General features: G+C 39.7%; 1 protein-coding gene across 1 annotated transcript in view; it reads right to left on the reverse strand.

Moving 5' to 3' along the window:
- Positions 1–16,815, reverse strand: part of Palmd (palmdelphin) — a 50,645-nt gene that overhangs the window by 24,271 nt on the left and 9,559 nt on the right. Inside the window, exons 2-3 of the mRNA XM_013031406.1 lie at positions 8,142–8,222; positions 2,418–2,542 (exon numbers count right to left, since the gene is read on the reverse strand). Coding sequence (XP_012886860.1) covers positions 2,418–2,542; positions 8,142–8,222 — 206 coding nt within the window. The remainder of the gene's footprint in view (positions 1–2,417; positions 2,543–8,141; positions 8,223–16,815) is intronic.

The raw sequence follows: 16,815 nt of genomic DNA on the forward strand, positions 1-16,815 counted from the left end.
ACACACACACACACACACACACACACAGAGTAAAACCCCAAACCAAAGCTTGTCCAAGTCAACTGTTTTACCATCTCTATAACATTTATATCTACTATATCTATAACTCTCATTTCATTTTCCAATTACAAAGCATTTAAACCTAGGTTGCTTTAGGCCCAAATGTACCCTTTATTGACTTTGTGACAGATCTCTCTGAGCTCATTTCTTCATTTATGAGTACAGACATTGATTCTTTCTTAAAATTTAGTTTTCGGACTGCTGGATTAAATGACTCAATTCAAATGTAATTGTTTCCTATTTTTTTACAAGACTCTTTAAAAAAATTAACCATTCTTTTTTATATTTGTGAGCTAAAATCATTTGGAGTCCTGATGGATTAGTATCATCTTAAGGTCTAAAATTAAGTTGTAGTAAGATGTCAGAAATTAGGTAGTAAGCCGGGCATCAGTGGCTCACACCTGGAACCCTAGCTACTCAGGAGGTTGAGATCTGAGGATCAAAGTTGGAAGCCAACCTAGGCAGATAAATCCGAGAGATTCTGACCAGCAAAAAAGCCATAAGTGGAGCTATAGCGCACATGGTAGAGCACTAGCTTTAAGCAACAAAGCTAAAAGAACAGCTCTAAATTCAAACCCCAATATGGACCTACAAACAAACAAAGCTAGTGAATGAACAGATCTGTAATTGGCAATTTAATAAAGAAAACAGAATGACCCAGAAGAAGATTCCACATGGGAAAGGAAGTTGTTTGGTGAAAGAACAAAGGAACAGAATAGCATTCAGAGACTTTCAAGAAACCATGGCTTTTGAGACCATGGAGTCTGCTGGTGACTTGTTTTTCAGATAGCTTAGGGCAGTCCAGTTGAGGTCTTCGCTGATCTGCCTTTTCCTACTTTAAACCTTTCAGCCCAAAGTGAAGGTAATACTACCTCTGAGGGCCAGAAAGATGAAAGGAGACTATGATGTGAAATACTCCCTGTATATCAGACCTCATTCAATATTTCATCTTCCTTCTCCATTTTGATTTTTGGTCAGGTAGGTACTCTAAGTAGACAGGCCATTTTCAGTCTTTCTAGAAAGCTTTGTGCTTCTTGGAGCATTCAATATTTAAAGATAAGAAGTTAGGGTCCTAGTATTTTGTGGATTACTCAGAATATCTCCCTAACCTATTAGCACAGTCTGAGCAGATGTGTCTACTTCAATTATCAACAGGTGTAGAGAAAGTTGTAGAGGTTCAGTATGAGGAAAGACTCCTAAGAGGGGTTCTGAGGAGAAGCAAGGAGAAGGCTGAGCAGCAGCAAGGGTTTAACAGGGATGAATTTTAGTTCCCACTCAGAAACAAGGGTTCTGTGTGGAAGAATGAAGAAAGCAGTCATTAGCGTAAGCCAGACTTTTGGTAAGAGGTCTTAGCTAAGGGTTGACTTTCTTTTTCTTTTTCTTTCTTTTCTTTTGTTTTTTGTTGGTCATGGGGCTTGAACTCTGGGCTTGGGCACTGTTCTTGTGCTCTTCAGCTCAAGGCGAGCACTCTACTGCTTGAGCCACAGCACCACTTCCAGTTTTCTAGTTGTTTATTGGAGATGAGTCTCAGGGACTTTCCTGCCTGGGCTGGCTTTGAACTACGATCCTCAGAACTCAACCTCCTGAGTAGCTAGGATTACAGGCATAAGCCACCAGCGCCCAGCTAAGGGTTGACTTTCAAAGTATCAAGTTTTCCAAATTCTACTTTATTTGACAAATTGCTTATTACCTATGGTTTGAAAGCACTTCATATCTTTGAACAAACAACTGAGGGTTTTTTTTCCTTCTGGTCTTAGGGCTTGAACTTGGGGCCTGGGCTCTGTCTTTGAACTTCTTTGTTCGAGGCCGGCACTCTATCAACTGAGCTTTTTATGATGGTTAATTAGAGATAACAGTCTCATGGGCTCTCTTACTTGGGCTGGCTTCAAATCACAATCCTCAGATCTCAGCCTCCTGAATAGCTAGGATTACAGGTGTGAGCCACTGTATCCAGTGTTTCCCTCTTATTAAATTTCAATAGTTTTCATTGGTCAGTTTTAATTCCTGCATATAGTAGATTGACTGAGGATGACCTTGGGCATCCTGTCCATTAGCCCTCCCTAATTCTCCAGGTAGCATGCCCATTTAAAATATTCTCAACAACACTAAGAGATAGGTATGTAGGGAAATAGACAGAGAGTTGTGTGCAGTTGATGGAGCAATCTGGTGTTGTTATGCTCAGGTGATGTATGCAGCACATTGCTATTATTGTCTCCTGGTGTTTCCCTAAGCCCATTTTAGAAATCCCAATGGAAGTGGTGATTGTGCCTCTGAAAATAAGAATGACTTTTCTACATACAACATAAGACAAAGCCAAAATAAAGGGAATTGTGGGGGTATCTCAGTGGGGGCCTTACCTGAGGATGCTTTGTTCTAGAACCTGGATCTGGTGCTGGTCTTGCTGGTTTTGCTTCTTCATCTCGTCCTGCTCCCGTCCACTGCTGATTCCATCCAGAAGCCATTTCTCCCGCAAGGCCTTTTTCTGCCATCAGAAATAAGAGTGGATGTTCGGCTAGCAGTCAGCAATTTTCAGTATCTCTTCCTACTTTCAAATCTTATAAATTACACTGGTGGGCACAGTCAAAAGGATTTTTTTTTCCTCACTGGCTGCCTGAATAAATTTTGACTTTTCCTCCTCTGTAACCTAGTTGACTGCTTTCCAAAGTCAGGTTTTGGGTATCTAAAACCTCTTTTTCAGCTGGGTGCAGGTGGCTATGCCTTTAATCCTAGCAATGCAAGAGTCTGAGATCTGAGGATCTCAGTTTGAATCCAGTGCAGGCAAGACAAATCTAACTGTGATGTGTTTAATGTTATATCTTTGGTTGCTGGGTATACATCAGGTGTCCTTTACAAAGTTACAAGCTCCTGGAAGCCATTTCAGGGGTCCCCTCATGACATCATACAATGACTACTCCCTCCAAAACGTGTTTGGGAATCATTGGAACCAGTAAAACAGAGAGTTACTACTGTATTGCAAATGAATTCAGTGGTAGCCTTTGGCTCTGTAGTAGATAATTACTGTTTTCCCTACCTCATAGCATTTCTTCTGGAAATTTCTCTGGTTTTAGACTTCCGTAATTCCCATCCCCTACCTATTCCAATGATATGATGCACAAGGTTTACTGCTCAAAATATTGATGAACTGAATTTCAGTTAACTTTAGCAAGACAAAAAGGCTTATTTTTGTAATATGGAAAGCAATATCTTCATGAGTATATGGAAGAATGACGTGGTTGCAACGGAATGGAGAAGACTTGAAACAATAAAACAGACCTGTAATTTTGCAGGGAATTAGCTTGCCTCTAATCTCTCTCACGTGGAAAGTGGGTGTACAGTTGCATTATTTTTAAGGAATTTGAGTTTCTTCCATTCTTCTGGAAGCAAGGGGCAGTTATATAGATTTACTGAACCTCTGTACATTATTTTCTCAGTTACTCATGGCTAATTATTCCTTGGGGATTCATTATGACTGCAGTGGTCAGGAGAAAATGGCAACTTTCATTTTCTGGGCCTTTTTCCCCTCTTAGATCACAATTCAAATGAGAGCAAGTAAGAAGAATTTTCTCTGTGATTTTTTTTTAAGGATGGTAAAATTAATTCCACTGGGATATTTTTAGTTCTGAACAAAAAGAATTAAACGTGGTTATGCTAGATAATTATCAAAAGATAGTTATTTTTTCTAAGGCCATAGATTTCAGCCTTTTTTTTTTTAAAGAAAATTAGCCACTTCACCAATTACAAATAAATATCATGGAACATTCTGGAGACAGACAAAATTCAGATTGCTTGCCAGGTATTGGTGACTCATGCCCGTGTTCCTAGCTACTCAAGAGGCTGAGATCTGAGGATCATGGTTCGAAGCCAATTCGGACAGCAAAGTCCATGAGACTCTTATTTCCAATTAACAACTTAAAAGAAAGGTCAGAAGTGGAGCTGTGGCTCAAGTGGTAGAGTACCAGCTTTGAGCAAAAAAGTTAAGGGATACCAGGCTCTGAGTTGAAGCCCCAGGAATGGCGCATGTGTGTACATGTGGGCACACATACACACGTGTGCCCCCCCCACAAAACATGTGAAAGGCTAGTTTCAGTTAGTTGCTTATCAGAAACACTGAGTTATAGGAACAGAAAATGATTCTTGATTAGGTTAACTTTGGGCTACATTCTAGGTCCTAAGTCTCGTCTTATAAAACGTCCCATACTTCACAAATTATCATTTACTTATGGTGAAAAACTCTGAAGTTATAAAACATAGGATTAGGATGTGCAATCAGAATAATCTGGTGCAGTCACAAACTGTGGTGACCAAAACACAGTCAGTATGCTTTTACAAAAAACACAGTTAATTTGCTTTCGTGTCACAGACTTGTGCTTTAGAATATAAAGCTAATGAACATAAGAACATCTATTTCATGGCAATGAAATCACAATCTTAACCTATTTGGCATCAGGGACATAACTCAATGGTGGACTGCTAGCTAGCTTTGCATGTGCAAGACCTTGGGTTTGATTCTAGCACTGCAAAGGGAAAAGAAAATAAAAATTAAAAGCCTTAAGAACTAAAAGAAGCTGGGAGCCAGTGACTTTTGCCTGTAATCCTAGCTACAAAGGAGACTGAGAACTGAGGATTGCAGTTTGAGGCCAGCATAAGTACACAAATCCTTGAGACTCTTATCTCCAATTTATAAGTAAAAAGCTGGAAGTGGTGGTATGTGGGTCAAGTGGTAGAGTACTAGCAAATGAGCAAAAAAGTTAAACAAGAGTGTGAGCCCTGAGTTCACCAGCAAAAGACCAGAAGTGGATCTGTGGTTCAAGTGGTAGATTGCCAGTCTTAACAGGAAAAAAGAAACAAGTCAAGTGAGAATAACAGGACCTGATTTCAAGCCCCATTACTGACACAAAACAACTACAACAACAACTGTAACAACAAAACCCAGAAGGGTATTTTGGAAGTGCTTTTACATTCTAGACAGCCTTTTCAGTTGACTTTTGGAATAAAATGTACTTTCCTACTAGGAACTGAAAAGCTTTCTCGATTGAGTGTATTTTGTGTTTCCTGGCAGCACCATCTGGGTTAAGGTGTGATTACGAGGCAAGAAGATTCCCAGTGTACACACCTGTGTGGTTTGAATGTCAGCATGTTAATGACACCCTTGGAAATTCCTTCCCGTGTGCGTCATGGGGATAATTGTGACATTCAGGAGCTAAAGAGCAGAGTGAGTCACTGCAACATCTGGAAACATGTGTCTGTCCCATTCCTGGTGGAAACACTTGCTGGACACTTCTGCTTAGGCTGTTCAGCGTGGGCACTGAAGTGTAATTCTAGTTGGCTGTCAAGGAAGCGGTGAGAGACTCCTGGGAACTAGGGCCAGGGGATGAAGAAAGTAAGGCAGAGGTGCGCCTGTTGAGGCCCAAAAGGAACTTTCTCGACTTGGTGAATTGTATTGTAGAGTGGATTTTTGAAAATAACGTCTGCCCATTCTGGACCCCCTGTTTTGGACTTGCCAAGGTTTTCTGCACACTTGGATCTCTCTGGAAATAGCCACTCCCCTCTCTCTGTTCTGGTTGGAACAAATGTCATTATGAGTGCATGGACCAGAGCCTCTCCTAGTTACACTTCTCTTGCGTTGGAAGCTGTTCCATTCTCCCTTTCTATTTTGCTCTCCTTTCCCTACTAAATCCTTACTAAGCTCCTAAAAAATATGAGTTTATGGGCTAGTTATCACTTTAAGAAATAGATCAAATTTTGTTTCTTTTGTAGTCTCAATGCCCAGTTTTAATACCTTGTACATAATAGGTGCTTCATACATGCTTATTTCTCTGGGTACCGGTCGCTTGTGCCTGCAATCCTAGCTACTCAGGAAGCTGAGATCTGAGGATCAAGGTTCAAAGCCAGCCTGGGCAGGAAAGGCCCAAACTCTTATCTCCAAATTACCATCAGACAAACGGAAGTGGAGCTGGGCTCAAAGTGTTAGAGTGCTAGCCTAAGTTCAAAACCCACAATGCACCAAAAGTGTTAGAGTGCTAGCCTAAGTTCAAAACCCACAATGCACCAAAAAAAAAAAGCATATTTTCCCCCAAGCCCCGTGTCTATCCATATAAATTCTCCTTATTAACAAAGACTCAGCTTGGATCCTGTATCTTTAATGGAATCTTTTCTGGCCAACCTCCAATTAGAGAACACATGTTCCTACTATCCTTTAAATATAACACTTGTCTTATTTACTTTCTCTCTAGGTGTAATTTCCTCTTTTCCACATCCACACCCCTTTTGTGCAGTGAACACCTTGGGAAAATGGAGAGCTCCTTTGTAGAGAAAACTATGAAAAATCTTTGATTCAGGTTCAAGCAATCTTGGGCCAGGCTGTGTGGTTGGCGGGAGAGTATGGGCAGGATTTCAACACCTCCATTTGTACTTTGTACAGCACACATTCTGTACAACTGTGTATAGTAAGTAGTCCAAAGAATGATGAATGTTTTGATTGGATTGGATCTGAAGAAGCCTCCTGATTGATTCCAGGAAGCAAATCAATAGAGATGATTGTGTATTACTTTCTGGACTTTTTTTTTTTTGGCACATACTGAAATGAAGGGCTACCTTGGTGGACCTCTCCATGACTCAGGCATTTCCTGTGTGACCTTTAGTTCCTAAAATGAGCTGAGGAGACATTTAAACCCTTTCTTCTTCTGTGAGCTCTGCAGGTATAATCTTTCCATTCTGCAAGGATAGCAGTCGTTGGCTGCTAGAGAGTGATCAGTTTACTTAGAAACAAGAAACTGTAGGATGTGTGTGTGTGTGTGTGTGTGTGTGTGTGTGTGTGTGTGTGTAGAGAGGAGAGGAGAATATTTGGTCTTGGGATCAGAAATGATCTATATCAAATATTGTTCTAGATGTAACTCATTTCATTTGAGTGATACTGAAATAGCTTGGTAAATTAAAAATTTTTTTATTGTAAAAATAGTGTACAGAGGGGTTACAGTTACATGAGTAAGGTAATGAGTGCATTTCCTAATGAGCATTGTTACCTCCTCCTTTGTTTATCCCCTACTCCTCTTGGTAAATTTTGCTACTGATTTTTCAGTTTTCTGAGAACACATGAGCGTATCTACTGCTCATGTGAATTCTATGTGACATTTTGTAAGGACAGCAGGTTAACTGATTCACAACTATCCATCAAACAACAGAAATGTCAACTTGTACAGAATCAAGAAGTTAACAGAATCCAGACAATGGAGGCTAACTGAACTCTCAAATGATTTTTCTCTCCAGAAGTGATTTACTTGTTCCATAGGGAAAAAATAAATGGTTCGAACTGAATTTGGCAAGTTTGACTGAAGAATAGGATCCCATTGTTTCATTGAGGGGAATTTATGAAATCTATTGATAGCTCTGCCAGATAAGTACAGTTTCCTGCTTGGGCCTGTTCATCAGCAGCTCCTGTTGGTCATTTGCTTATATCCTGTGACTAAGCCACATAATAAAATGTTGAAATTCAATGAGCTTTAATTACAAAATGACCACACCCAGCGAAAGATGTCAAGTCTGATTTTAAAAATGGAGATGTATTTATGGCTATGATCTCATGCTAAGGCAAAACAAAATAAAACAGAAACTCGAACCAGGCCCAAACAACGTGGGTTCACTGAGCTTTTAAACACAAGCATCCTTGATCAGCTAGATTCTGTCTGCTCTGTTCCCCTTGGGGAATGGCTGGCCTTTCATTCATTTCAAAAGAAACTTCCTAGCTGGATCCACTTCCTTAGGGATGTGAAGCAAAATTGTACTGGGGCCAGATTCACAAGGTTCAATTCTCAAGGTTGCCGAAGCAAATGATATGAGGTTCAGAACCAAAGGATCAAAGTAATAAAGCCACATTTTCTCCTTTCCCCATGTTTGCCAGAAGGTATTAATCTCATATGCAAATATTGCTCGCTTCTTGGATTCTCTCTGGTGGTTAATATGTTGGTAGAACTATGATGGCAATTTTCTCCTTCCTAAAGCTTCTTTCCTATTAAAAGCTGAGCGCCAGTGGGATATTTGAATATCAGCATCAAGGAAATAAAATTGAAGTCACCATCAGTTACCTTCAGGTGCTGATGTTTTAGTTTTTCTTCTTCTATTTTCAACCGCTTTTGTGAGATTTCTTCCTGTATTTTTCTTTTATCCTGAAATAAAGAAAAGTTTCAGTATCAATAATTAAAAAATAATTTTTTTGCTTAAGTACATTGTATGTTATTTTTTGGGGGGAGGGGAATTTCATTATCAGAGTGATCCAGTGCCGTAGGCACTTGTATTAGTATAAAGATGCTCTGGAAACTCATATTGCAAAATAAAACAAAAGGGGCAATAATAAGAAGATTTTGCTCATGAAAATAATATGAACAAGTCTATTTTTTTTTGGTGGTCTTGGGGATTGAACTCAGTATCTCCTGCTTGCTAAACAGTTGCTCTACCCCTTGGCCACATCCCCAAACCCTGGAAAGGTATTTTATGAAAGAGAAGAATGCCTTTTCTTACCTACTTCCCTTTTCTTTCTTCATTAATTCTGCAATACCAACCTATTGAGCAATGCAGCGCAAAGAGCTTTGTTTCTTTAATAATTTTTTAATGGTTATTTCCCCCTTTATTTTGTCCATTTTATCTTTATGTGGTACTGAGGAATTGAACCCAGGGCCTCATACATGCTAGGCAAGCACTTTACACTAACCCACATTCCCTGTCCCAGAAAGAGTGGATTATAAGGAAGGAGTTAGACTCAGGGCTGAGGAGGAAGCTGTTCCTGACACAGGTTCTGAAGAGGCTGCTGGGTGCAGCAGCACATATGGAAAAACAGGATCACCTGATCACCTGGGGATCCTTGGAAAACCAGGCAGCTGGAAAGGCGGACTGCTTCCTCTCCTATCACTTAGGCACCATAGGAAGAGAATAGCTGAGATAATGTTGCTTAGCCATAAGCCAAGGTTTAACAGAAAACCATGGAGGCTGGGTGCTGGTGGCTCATGCCTATAATCCTAGCTGCTCAAGAAGCTGAGATCTGAGAATCACAATTCAAAGCCAGCCTGAGCAGGTAAATCTGAGAGACTTTTATGTTTGATTGACCAGCAAAATGCTGGAAGTAGAGGTATGCCTCAAGTAGTACAGCACCAGTCGAAAAACAAAGGCAAGTAAAATTGAAAGGCCCTCCTGAATTCAAGCCCCAGGATTGGCTCCCCCCCCAAATATCATAGAGAGAGAATATTTCTCTCCCATTTAACTCAGCTCCCCCAACAACAACAACAATAACAGTAATACCCGTACACCACAACAGAAAGCATAACCATTCAATACCCAGAGATTCTACTTTCTGGAAAAACAAATAGTATCTGTGCTGGATCAGCAAAACAGGCAGTCTCGACTTGATTTCTGATCTTCCATTTACTAACTGTGTATCCTTACACAAAGCCTTTTACTTCTCATCTATTGGTTTCCTAACAGGATCTGTGCCATAAGATATGAGCACCAGATGAACAAATTTCTGTGCTCATGGAGAGCACCCAGTGCTCTAAGTATTAGCTTAATAAAATTCAGTGTGACTAAGCAGAGAACTTGTTACTCACCCAGAAAAGACACACTGAAGTGTTCTCATTGGTTTGAAGTATCTTAGATATTGCCTGTCTGAAAGTGGGACATTATTTTACTAGCCATATAAAAGTCTTTATTTTATCATTAAAAATCAGAATATCACATTATCCTTTATCTTATTCCTAAGAGTTAGTTTTAAACCCACTTCAAAATGGAAAACTCTCAAAAGATGGAATTTTGTTGCCAAGAGACATCTAAGAGAATTTGAAGCAGACTCAGAAGGTAATTTAGAAGGAAGAGTTTCAAAAATATTTGGCTGGCAGTATTATTGAAACAAGTGTGTAGCTCCCTGATGTGAGTCCTTTGAAGATTCAGAACTCTTTTTATTTTGTTTTGATGTGTTGGTTCAGGTACATTTGTTGAAGAAAAACAATCTATTGTTCTCCTACTCAATGTCATGTTTCTTCCTGTATACAGGAAGAATACATGACTTTATCAACCCAACTTCAAATTTTAGAAGCAGTTCTTTTGGAAAAAGATGAAACAAAAACAAAGAAACTTAAGCAACTAGTGTGGGTCTTTAGAACTGCTTCTTTGTTTTGGATGAATCTGGTCATTATTCACAAAAATTGTCTTCTTAGCTTTCTGAATCAAAGTTAAAACTATACCACTTGAGCCACACCTCCACTTCTGGCTTTTTGCTGGTTAGTTGGAGATAAGAATCTCTCAGATTTGTCAGCCAAAACTGACTTTGAACCACAGTCCTCAGATTTCAGCTTCTTCTTCATTTTTTGTTTTTTTATTTTTTGGCCAGTCTTGGGGCTTGAACTTGGCCTGGGCACTGTCCCTGAGCTTCTTTTGCTCAAGATTAGCACTCTACCACTTGAGCCACAGCACCACATCCAGCTTTTTCTGCTTATGTGGTACTGAGGAATCGAACCCCGGGCTTCATGCATGCTAGGCAAACATCCTACCACTAAGCTACAGTCCTAGCTTGATCTCAGCTTCTTGAATAGCTAAAATTGCTGGTGTGAGCTCTTGGGTGCTCAACTCTGAAAATGTATTGAGCCCACTCTCCACTGCTCCTGAGCAAGTCTTAGTAATATTTAAAATACCAGTCACTGTGCAGTAAGTTCTTTGCAGGCACTATTTCTTGTGCTATAGTTACCATGGCAAGGAGGTACTATATTAATTTTCCTTTTACAAAAAAAAAAGAAAATGGAAGTTTAGGAGAGATGAACTCATGCAAGTTCTCCTAACTAATAATTGGCAGAGGCAGGATTCGAACCCAGGCAAGTGGAGATCAGCTTGGGATGTGAGTGAAAGGAATGATTACCACCGCCCTCATTGGAGCACTGAGGCCAGAAGCAGCTCCAGAACAGGTAGTGAGGAGGGAGACTCCTCAGAGCATGCAGCGCATAGAGACTGCTGAGCCCAGCCCCACCCTTGAGAGTAGCCAGTTTGGGCTGATTTCAACTTGGGGTTAGTAATCAGGTAGTGAGAGCTGTGGGGAGAGGCAGGGCCTCTGGAGTGTTTTGGCAACAACAGGCTTAGACAAGCAAGGGTTGCTAAGAAATACCAATGTTTTGTCACTTAGAGGTAATTTGATGCCTCTCTCAAAGGTAGGTGGGCTGGTAATTTTAAAATGTTATAGACACCATCCTATTTTAAAGGGAGAGTACTTTTTCTTTATAGTGTATTCATTAGCAGGAAACTATTATCTCTTGGCCAAGCTTGATAGGAATATATAATAACCATTGAAAAAAAATACTGTAATAATGTAATTTCAACATGGCTGAATAAACTGTAAGTCAACCTTAAGTCAGATCACCAGTTCTATCTACTGCCAGTGTACCAGAAGTTATCAAAGTCAGCCAAATTCTCCCCAGATTGGCAGGAAAGTCCATCTGCTTTACACATTTTCCCCTGATCCTGGAGCTACCTTATAGATTGCTCCTGCAATCTATAGTAATATGATAATAATAATAATCTATAATAAATGCCCACCTGACATTTATTAAGGTCATAAAAACTTATACTTTATCGAGTAATAACATACATTATTTAATAATGGAATGGCAAATTATTATTATTATTTTTGAAATAGCAAATTATATTGTTGTTTACTTTTTCATTGTGTTTAGTCACTTGGACCATTTTGTCTAATAAGCACATATCTATATTACCTATATTTTTTCCTCTCTGGCTACTCATTTTAGCAGCATACCTACAAATTCCAATTTTGCAGAAAAATACTTCTGATTTTAAAACTTAATGTATTCATCGCAAGCAATTGCAAAGTCATTATGACCATCTATGATCCAAAGATATCACTACATATTTTGTAAAAGAAAGCACAATACCTAAGCATATGTTTTGAAGATACTGACTGATAATCAGAGAGGCAGGTTTCTTTTAAGATGGTAAGATTTGGGCTGGGAAGGTGGCTCAGTGGTAGAGCACTTGCCTTGCATGCCTGAGGCCCTGGGTTCGATTCCCCAGCACCACATAAGCAAAAAGAAAAAAGCCGGAAGTGGCGCTGTGGCTCAAGTGTTGGGCACTAGCCTTGAGCTGAAGAACTGAGGGACAGCGCCCAGGCCCAGAGTTCAGGCCCCATGACTGGACCTCCCCCCAAAAAAAATCACTATAAAAAGAAGGTAAGATTTGTCCTGGGTTATTTATTTATTAATTCATCCAACATGAAGGCATTTTGATTCAAATCCCATATTGAAGGTGACAGGAGAACTTACAGTATTTAAAAAGTATTCAGAAGGATCATGTTCAAAGCTTGCTTGGGCAGGGAAATTGTGAGACTCTTATCTCTACTAAACTAAAAAAAAAAAAAGGAAAAAAAGTACAGTGGCTAGAGCGGACTTGTGGCTCAAATGGTAGATCACTATGCTTGAGTAAAAAGGTCAGGGACAAGGCGTAGGCCCTGAGTTCAAGCCCCAGGATTGGCAAAAAACAAGAAGGAGGATGAGGAGGAGGAGGAGGAGGAGGAGGAAGAAGGGAGAGGAGGAGGAAGAGGAGGAAGAGGAGAAACAGGAGGAGGAGGAGGAGAAGAAGAGGGGAGAGGAGGAGGAGGAGGAGAAGGAAAGGCAAGGCATTTGCATTTGTACTAGTAGCTCCTTTGAGAAGTGCTATCAACATGTGGAAGGAAATGTCTCCTGAGGTTGAGGGGAGGGAGAGGGAGAGATTGTCTGTCACACCTGTTTAGGAGGTGCTTCTGCAGAGATCAGAGGGGTGTTGGGTGATTGCTGGAATGTGGGTCATGGGGAAAAAGGACACCTAAGTCCAGGGCTCCTTGTGGGAAAAGGCCCAGATAGAATATTGGACATTTTTTGGAACAGGTCCAGACTCTAAATTGCCATACAAGAAATAGCAGGAAATTAAGAATGGCTGAATGAGTATAGATTCTCAATAGAGAATCTGGAATGGTGTGAGTAGGGGTTTGGATTTATTTCTGTATTGAGATAAGAAGCAGGGAATGGTTTTGCTAGGAGAAAAGATAGAGCTAGAGGTTTGGCTCAGTGATAGAAGGCCAGTCTAGGAAGCACAACACCCTGAATTCAAACCCAACACCTCCAAGAAAGGCAGAGATGAAGTTTCACATAGTCTCATTGAGCTATAGTCAGTGAAGGGGAAGATCCTGAAGACAACAGAGACACAGTGTGTGGATGGCTGAGATAGCAGGAGTGAAAGTTGTCAGGATCTGGCTGCTGATGGAATAGAAGGCTCTAGGTGACTGACAGGAAGTCAGGATCACTAACAATTTCTGGGCTCTATCTAGTCGCTGCTCACACAAAGAGACAAGAAAAGTATGGTTGTGGGCATGTAGGTTAAATTAATAATAATAACTACAACAATAAAGAAGCATCTTGTTATGTATTAGTTACTATATGAGCAGAAAAAGATATACACCTTCTTTATTATTATTGTTTATATATACTATCTATCTATACCTATCTATCTATCTATCTATATCTATCTATCTATCTATCTATCTATCTATCTATCTATCTATCTATCTATCTATCTATCTATCTATCTATAGTCTTTCCTAAATCAGCTGAAAGAATTGGAGGAAGTTAGAGCCATGACAGAATTCAATGAGTCAAAAGTATTCAGATTCAGTCGATTAGAAGCTGACTCTCTTATGACTTTTCCATCAGCTTGGCTGATGGTTTCATTCTGAGCATCTGAGAAGAGCAAGAGAAACTGTCTATTTGAATTTACATATTACAACTGGACAGGCATGTTAAGTAATGGGCAAAGAATAATGGTAATAACATCGAAAGGAATTTGCTAGGGTAAGATTCCTAGTAAAGAATTCTGGGCATCTTTAGAAGTTTACTGAATTTTAATTAAAGTAGATTTCCAAAAAAAATTCATGAGAAAGTTCTTTCAAAATTCTTGAGGAGGCTAGAGGCAGTAGGTCGGTGGACTAGCAGTTGCTCAGTGAGCGAGAAGCCCTAGGATGAATCCCCAGGGAAAGGGGCAATTATTTTCCTTTTTCTTTCTTTCTTTTTCTTTTTTTTTTTTTTTTGTCTTAGGGCTTGAACTCTGGGCCTGGGCACTGACCCTGAGCTCTTTTGCTCAAGGCTAGCACTCTACCACTTTGAGCCACAGTGCTATTTCCAGGTTTCTGGTGGTTAATTGGAGATAGGAGTATCACAGACTTTCCTTCCAGAACTAGCTTTGAACTGGGATCCTCAGATCTCAGCCTCCTGAGTAGCTAGGATTACAGGCGTGAATCACTGGCACCTGACAGGGATTAGCATTTCTAGAAGGAAGACAGATCCTAAGGCTTGGGTTTATAAATGAAAAAACATACATTATTAAAAGTGATGTCAGGTAAGAAGAAAAGGGAGATACCATTAAATACAACAAAACCCAAGTAGTTTAGTATGTAATTGAGATCATTGGATTCCTGATGCATTTCTCATGCATTCCTTTTAAACAGTGGAAATAATACAGGATGATGTGAAGTATATGGGAAACACCATAGTCACAAAATGTGTGTATATCTGTGTGTATCTGTGTACATGTGTGTTCATGTCTGTGCGTGACTGTGTTTGCATGTGTATCTCTGTGTACATGTCTCTGTGTATGTTACTGAGAAATGTTACAGAAAATGACAACAAGACTATATACAATGTAGTATTTATTAAAGTGACAAAGATAAATGATTTCTATTTCTAAACTATTCTAAACTATGTCTATTTTGATTCCATAGTTTTGACTATAGACAATGATCTTGACCCTGGAAAAGATGGAACAAATACACTCAAAAAGGAAAATTGACTTCTGAGAGAAAGTAGAGGCCCGAAGGCAGAGCTTACTGTAGTCCTCATTTCAGGGAAAAGAACAAATTTATAGACATGACAGAAAAATATTGTTAAATAATCTCCTTGGAATCTTGGATAAAATGAAAAGCAGTCAGAAGACTGAAAGTGGAAAATGCCCAATTTTTGGAAGAGAGAAAAAAAGGTAAATTATGAGTATTTACAGACTGGTGAATTTATTGGCTAATTCCTGGCAAAGTTGTAGAATGAATTTAGTTAGGCCAAGAATGTTGTATTTAGACAGGAATGTCTAGCAGGTAGAGCCTGATTAATAATCACAGAGATAGGGCCAAGGTGCAGAGATAAAATGCTCGCTTAGCATTCTGGGGCACCCTGGTTCAATCTCCAGCACGGCCCAAACAAAAACAAAAAACAATTAAAAAAAAAAACCTCTAAGAATTGAAGTTCATTCTTTTCTTGAGAATTATTTCATGATCTGTAGATAATGAATATTATAATACCTGTAATAATGGTAATTTCCACCCTCCCCCCCCCACCCCGCAGACTAGGACTTAAACTTGATATCTGATACTTTTGCTTATTGGCTAGCACTCTACCATCTGGGCCATGCCTCCAACCCCAATAATGGCGATGCCGATTAAAAAATTTTGATATGTCAGAAATCAGTTAAAATATATACATGTACCAATGTATTTAATTTTCCTCAAATCTCTGTGAGGCAGAAATCATTCAGTTTCATAACATTAATGAAGGAACCAAGAGACACAGATATCTGCTAGCTTTTCTTTAAAATAAGGGCACAAAGTAATAAAAATACAAAAGTCATAATTCCTATGACTTTTGGCAAAGGTCCTTACCTTGTTCTTTTGCAGGTTTATGATATGTGGACAGCAAGTATTTATTTGGAGGTGATTGTCTTCACATTTTTTTAAAACCAAGACCATGGAAGAAGATAGAAAACTCAAACTAAACCTAACAAACATACAAACATAAACACATTGAGTTATGTTTACTGACTCAGAATTTCAAGGCTGAGTGGGCTGGATTTTGTGTTGTTAAAAGTTACTTCAGGTGTGGAGCACCAGTGGTTCAAGCCTGTAATCCTAGCTACTCAGGAGGCTGAGATCTGAGGATCGAGGTTTAAAGACAGCTCAGGCAGGAAAAGTCCATGAGACTCTTATCTCCGTAAACCACTCAGAAAACCGGAAGTGGCGCTGTGGTTCAAGTGATAGAGTGCTCGCCTTGAGCTGAAGAGCTGAGGGACAGTGCCTAGGCCCAGAGTTCAAGCCCTCTGACAAAAAAAAAAAAAAGAAAAAAAGAAAAAAAAAAAGAGTTACTTCAGGTGACTTTCATGAAACCAATGAAGTAAAAAAAAATGATAATCAAATAAGACTTCAAAATTCTTTTAAAACTTTTAGCACAAAGATTTAAAATTGTTTTAAAGCAACTTTTAAAAAAGCACAACCATTTCTTAAATTTTTGACTACTTTTGAAATGACAAGTAGTCCCTCCCTCCCTCCCTCTCTTCCTCCTTCCCTCCCTCCCTCCCTCCCTTCCTCTCTCCTTCCCTCCCTCCCTCTTTCCTTTTTTCCTTTGTGCTAGTACTAGGAGGGTGCTTGAACTCTTGCTTGGTTCTTACACTCTTGCTTGCCTTGCTTGGCCTCTTTGCTCAAATCTGGTGCTCTACCACTTGAGCCACATCTCCACTTCCAGCTTTTTGGTGGTTAATCGGAGATACGATCCTCACAGATTTGTTTGCAGCTGGCTTGGAACCACCATCCACAGTTCTCAGTCTCCTGAGTAGCTGGGGTTACAGGCAGGAGCCACGGATGCCTGGCTCAACACCCCATTCCTTCCTTCCTTCCTTCCTTCCTTCCTTCCTTCCTTCCTT

The sequence above is a fragment of the Dipodomys ordii genome, unplaced genomic scaffold (genome assembly GCF_000151885.1).
Source record: "Dipodomys ordii isolate 6190 unplaced genomic scaffold, Dord_2.0 Scaffold139, whole genome shotgun sequence".
Classification (NCBI taxonomy): domain Eukaryota; kingdom Metazoa; phylum Chordata; class Mammalia; order Rodentia; family Heteromyidae; genus Dipodomys; species Dipodomys ordii.